The sequence below is a fragment of the Argentina silus genome (genome assembly GCF_951799395.1).
Source record: "Argentina silus genome assembly, chromosome: 21".
Lineage (NCBI taxonomy): Eukaryota > Metazoa > Chordata > Actinopteri > Argentiniformes > Argentinidae > Argentina > Argentina silus.
Window position 1 is genome coordinate 672,278 of NC_139675.1, and position 5,626 is coordinate 677,903.

General features: G+C 47.5%; 1 protein-coding gene across 1 annotated transcript in view; it reads right to left on the reverse strand.

Moving 5' to 3' along the window:
- vegfc (vascular endothelial growth factor c) overlaps positions 1-4,878 on the reverse strand; it is a 40,050-nt gene extending 35,172 nt beyond the window's left edge. Inside the window, exon 1 of the mRNA XM_083692971.1 lies at positions 4,465-4,878. Within this exon, the coding sequence (XP_083549097.1) occupies positions 4,465-4,593 (129 nt within the window). The 5' untranslated portion in view covers positions 4,594-4,878. The remainder of the gene's footprint in view (positions 1-4,464) is intronic.
- Positions 4,879-5,626: the final 748 nt, after the last annotated feature.

Here is a 5,626-nt window from a genome sequence, read left to right on the forward strand (position 1 = left end):
TCACACGACTCCAGGCTCCGAGTCCTGACCTCTCCACAATAAAGGGGAAAAAAAGAAAAAAAGTTACATTTTGGGCGACAATCAAATACTTGCCATAGAAGACATTTCATAACTCATTTCATGCTAGTTTGTCATAAAAATTCTTGTAACATTCGAACTGCAACAATTGCCTAACTCAAGATGACAGCTAAACTTTTGACTTCTCCTTTCTCCCCACAGTTTTAATTCCTCATCTCTCTCTCTCTCTCTCTCTCTCTTCACCCCTCTTAGTTACTGTACAATGACTCAATGTTGTTTCAGTGTTTCGGAGTGAACAATAATATCCTGACAAAGCCGCGGCCGGGTATCCAAGCGTAAGACTAGAGGGCTGGTTGACAGGTGGATTGGGTATTATCTCAAGATAAGGGAACCAGATGTTGGTAATCTCTACCACCTGGGTTCTGTCTGAGGGGGGCTTACGTGAACACCGCCGTCCAAATACTGCACTGAACGTGAGGGGTCAGGAGAGCGTATTCCAAAATGGCCACCTACCTCTAAACACTCCGATCTGAGAAGACTGGACAGGTGTGAGCAATTTGGGGAAATGTCCACAAAGCCGAATAGAGGGCAATATAAAGTTATTACTCGATTTCTTGTTCTGTACTTGTCCAATTGGGACCCCTGTCTTAGCAACCCAGCGTACGGTCCCTGGACCCCAACCAGTACGGTCCCTGGACGATCACGGCTGAGTTCCAACTCCCACCCTTTCTCGCCAAAGTGTGCATTAGATTGGTGGAAGCGCAAGCTAGAGGAAGTTTCCACCTTATCTCCTACACCAGCCCATTCCTTCTGAATCCAAGATGAAAACATCCTCATATCTCAATGGGACTGACCTTGAGAAAAGTAAAGGAAAAGTAAATCAGATCAAATGAGGGGGAGAGGACGATTGTCCATGGGTCATTAATCAGGCCAGTAAGCTGTAGCCATTAGTAGTCCTCTTCAAAATAACTTTACTCAGTCCTCTTTAAATGAACCAGGAGGTGAAGTAAAAGGTACAAGAACTCATTTACATTTAACTTTCAGACGTTTAGCAGATGCTTTTATCCAAAGCGACTTACAACAAGTACATTTGTCTGAACGGAGTGATCGGGCAGGGGGGGTTTGGGGACTGACCATTGCTTGCAAGCAGGGAGGGGCTGTTCCCTTTACCGCCCGGTAGGCGAGCACCAGGGTCTTGAATCTGATGCGAGCTGCTACCGGGAGCCAGTGAAGGGTGCGGAGGAGGAGGGTGACCTGGGATAATTCGGGGAGTATTCACACTGTCTTTCTGTGTGAATCAGGACTCGGTTCTCTTGCTGCTCCATTTCAGCAGCGGTGAGGTCTCAGACCACTGCTTTCACAGCGCCACCTTTCATTGGCGTCCAATTAACGGCTTTGCACCTTGGTGAAATGCACATTGGTGGAGCGTGTGCAATGTATGGCAAGCCTACAGGGCCAAGAGAGGCATGCAGGGTAGGGCAGAGCGGTTCTGATGATGAGTGGACTGGACTGCTTTGCACTCCCATTGCACCCAAAAAAGTGACCCGAACTCAGACTACCTCCCAAGATGGTCTCAGTCCGGTTTCCCTCAGAGGGGTCTGAGTCCATTTGGAGCGTTCACATTATGCCTGGACACTTGGCGAACGGCTCTGAGGCGACAACACTGACTGACGGGGACGGAGAGTGAAACTAACCGGAGAGAGGAGAGGTAATAGAGCACATCCCACAGCCTCTCTCCAGGCCTGTCTGCTCCAGTCCCACAGCCTCTCTCCAGGCCTGTCTGCTCCAGTCCCACAGCCTCTCTCCAGGCCTGCCTGCCCCAGTCCCACAGCCTCTCTCCATGTCTGCCTGCCCCAGTCCCACAGCCTCTCTCCAGGCCTGCCTGCTCCAGTCCCACAGCCTCTCTCCAGGCCTGCCTGCTCCAGTCCCACAGCCTCTCTCCAGGCCTGCCTGCTCCAGTCCCACAGCCTCTCTCCAGGCCTGCCTGCTCCAGTCCCACAGCCTCTCTCCATGTCTGCCTGCCCCAGTCCCACAGCCTCTCTCCAGGCCTGCCTGCTCCAGTCCCACAGCCTCTCTCCAGGCCTGCCTGCTCCAGTCCCACAGCCTCTCTCCATGTCTGCCTGCTCCAGTCCCACAGCCTCTCTCCAGGCCTGCCTGCTCCAGTCCCACAGCCTCTCTCCAGGCCTGTCTGCTCCAGTCCCACAGCCTCTCTCCAGGCCTGCCTGCCCCAGTCCCACAGCCTCTCTCCATGTCTGCCTGCTCCAGTCCCACAGCCTCTCTCCATGTCTGCCTGCTCCAGTCCCACAGCCTCTCTCCAGGCCTGCCTGCCCCAGTCCCACTGGGCCTTACAGCTGCATTCTTCAGCAACCAGAACACAAACACCAGGCCTCATGTACTGACACTACCGACCCTCTCTCAGAGGTGTGTGGGTGTGTCTGTGTGTGTGTGTGTGTGTATGTATAGAGTGAGTGCAAACAGCCACAAAGCAATCAGCACTTCCACATGAAATAGCAGGCCATTATCCAGACCAGACTATTGTGACACATGGACACAGAGGCCTCTGGGAGACTGGGGGTGAAGTCAACCTCAACCCTCAAGGTGACCACAAATAATTACACACACACACACACACACAGATGCACACATATATACACACACACACGCACACATATACAGACACACACACAGAAGCACACACACACATATATATATATATATACACACACACACACACACACACACACAGAAGCACACACATATATATATATATATACATATACATATACACACACACACACACACACACACACACCTAGCACTAACAGCCCCCCATTCCCACCCCAGTCTCTGTCCCCCATCTGAGCTCCTCTCCATCCTGCTGCTCTGTGGAAGTGAACATCTCACCACCTCGTTTAAAAGACTCCATCAAAGACAAAAGGTGATGAAGAGTTAAACGGAGAAAATAATCAACTGGACCGGGACGACGCCCCCGGTCCAAACGGACGCTGAGTGAAGCTCCATGAGTTATGGTCCGTGACCGAAGCACCGTACAGCCAACGGATCCCTGTACAGTACAAGACACACTTAACTAGGACATATTCTGAGGGCTTGAGTGCAATTATTGAGCATATTCACCACCATATCCTGAGCCTAGGATGAATACCTCCCTTGGGAATGCAAAAGAAACAATTACCCAGTTAAGGTTGAAGAACCTTGTTCTCCTTGAATTCCAATCATATTAATCTCAATTACGAGTGAATTGCAAAATGACCCCAGGGGGTTTTGAAAGATAAGAAAGAACTGAACTCTGTCTAATTTCAGACACGCTTCATGAATAACATGCTATGATTACCAATGGGAGGTGTGTCATGTTTTTGTCAGATTTTCAAGATTTATGTTATTTATTTTCATGGGTTGACAGTGAATTCCTTAACCTGTGTTACTGTTTGATGTCAGGGGTAGGTAGGAGCTGAGACTAGGCATGCACAGATTTATGAATGTTAATTGCTTTAAGAGCCATTGGATGAACATAAACTTCATGCATGAACACACACACACACACCTACAGACCAAGATACACACACACACACACACACACACACACACACACACACACACACACACACACACACACACCTATTAAGACGAGGGGTTTATTTCCCCAGTTTGATCTAAGTACTATACGACAAAACTGTCTGTGGTTGGTTTTTTAAACACTGCAGGGTCATTTGGAAGTACTTTAAAAATGAACTAGTAGCAACATTAATCCCACCAATTAAGTGTATTGCACGATCAAATAGCCACGTGTATGAGATTATCCTTTATCTCCTGCTGCCACTGGAACACACACACACACACACACACAGGAACACACTCATACTCTCTCACTCTCTCTCTCTCTCTCTCTCACACACACACACACACACCGTTTTTGACACCTGCCTCCACCCCCTTTCTCCTGCGAATTTGAAAACACTCTTTTTAAATCTCCTCTTTGGGTCCATTCTCTGAGAGGAATTCTCCCTCCGTTCCCCCTCTGCCTAAACCCCCTACTAACCCTAACCCCCTAGCAAAGTAGGACTGAGCATATTACCATAACAACCCAGGGAAATGCTATACTGTGGTGCAGGGTTGACTCCTGCTGTTGAAGTTGACTGATCTATGTATGTGGCCTTGCTTCAGCAATGCCCTGTGAACGTATGCTACAGTCAACTTGTAATTACTGACATCCTCCAATTTGTAAAGTTAGGTGGCCTATTTAGTCTAGTAATTACATTCAAATGTGACTCTTCCCTTCTCATACCACGACTTAAATTTTGAAAGGATAAATCAAGATAGTTTGGGGTAAATGGGTTTACAGTGATTTTGATAAATGCATCAGATATTAATCATGCGTCAAATAACTTTGTCATGCGTAAAATGGAAAAAGTCGTATCCAGTACATACCCGGGCATCTTCTTGGTCTTGCTCATAATCATAATAGTCATGACTAAATTCATGACTTGATTCACTTGCAAGGTTTGTGTACAGAACTGCAGAATAGGCGAGGAGGACAAATATTCCAAATAAGTGCATTTTAGAGAATCTTTATAGGGAAACTCTTCTCTGGTTGTCCTTTCAGAAATGAAGAGTCTTGGTCAGACGCCGCTTCTCAAGTTCTGTTTCCTCCAAATAAATGAATACGCATCAAGGTATCCCCGCGTTCGTATGAGACGACTATCATGAAATAAATGATTCAACTGTGCGATAATGGTGGTGTTGGTAAAACAATGTCGTTAATTTCTCCTCGATTCAGAAGTGAAATCTCTTTCTTCACGTGTGAGTTCGCGTCAAACTTCAGAGGCGGCGGCGGCATCCAGCATCCAGCCAGTAGAGAGTTTGGAGAGCGTCAAACTCCTCGGAGCGGAGAATGGCATGTTTAATGCAATTTCACGGTGTCACTCCTCGGTTTTTCTCCTCCCCCTGTTTTTTTTTCCTCCTTCCACTCAGTCCGTTTCTACACACTGAATTGCCGCTACTTACCGCTTTTACAAAGCGGGACGTTTGGTGGTGGGGGGAAAGAAATATGAGTTGGGACACGCTTCTCCAGGATAGGATCACTGTGGAGTGAAATGTCCGCGCCGTGTTTCTGTAGTTACACCTCGCTGGACCATACATGCATACAGTATGAGTCAACACATTTTGCAGCTGTCAAACCCTAAGGAGAAAACAATTCCCCCAATATTACTAACTATTGCAAGGTGGGACTCACTGTGGTCACTACGGTCTAATGATTTACAGATTTGATTTAAGTCATCATATTTTCCTTTTACGATCCCAAGACGGGTCATCTGGTTTGATTTATGAATTATTCTATGTAATACATGCCAAAGGCACTAACATATGTCTAAAAGCTTTATTAAACTTCACTGAACCACGTTAGTGTGGTTTGGTGCGGGGATGTTGTGACTTAAATCATTTTTAGAACTTTGACCGACAGGAGTAGATGAGATCAGCGGGGATGTGAAGTGAGAGAGGAGCGCGGTGCCTGAGCTGCGCGCTGTTGACCTGAATAGCCGCGGGCTAAATGTGCTGTTTGGAGTCTTGGAGAGGCTGTGCTCTACAGGGG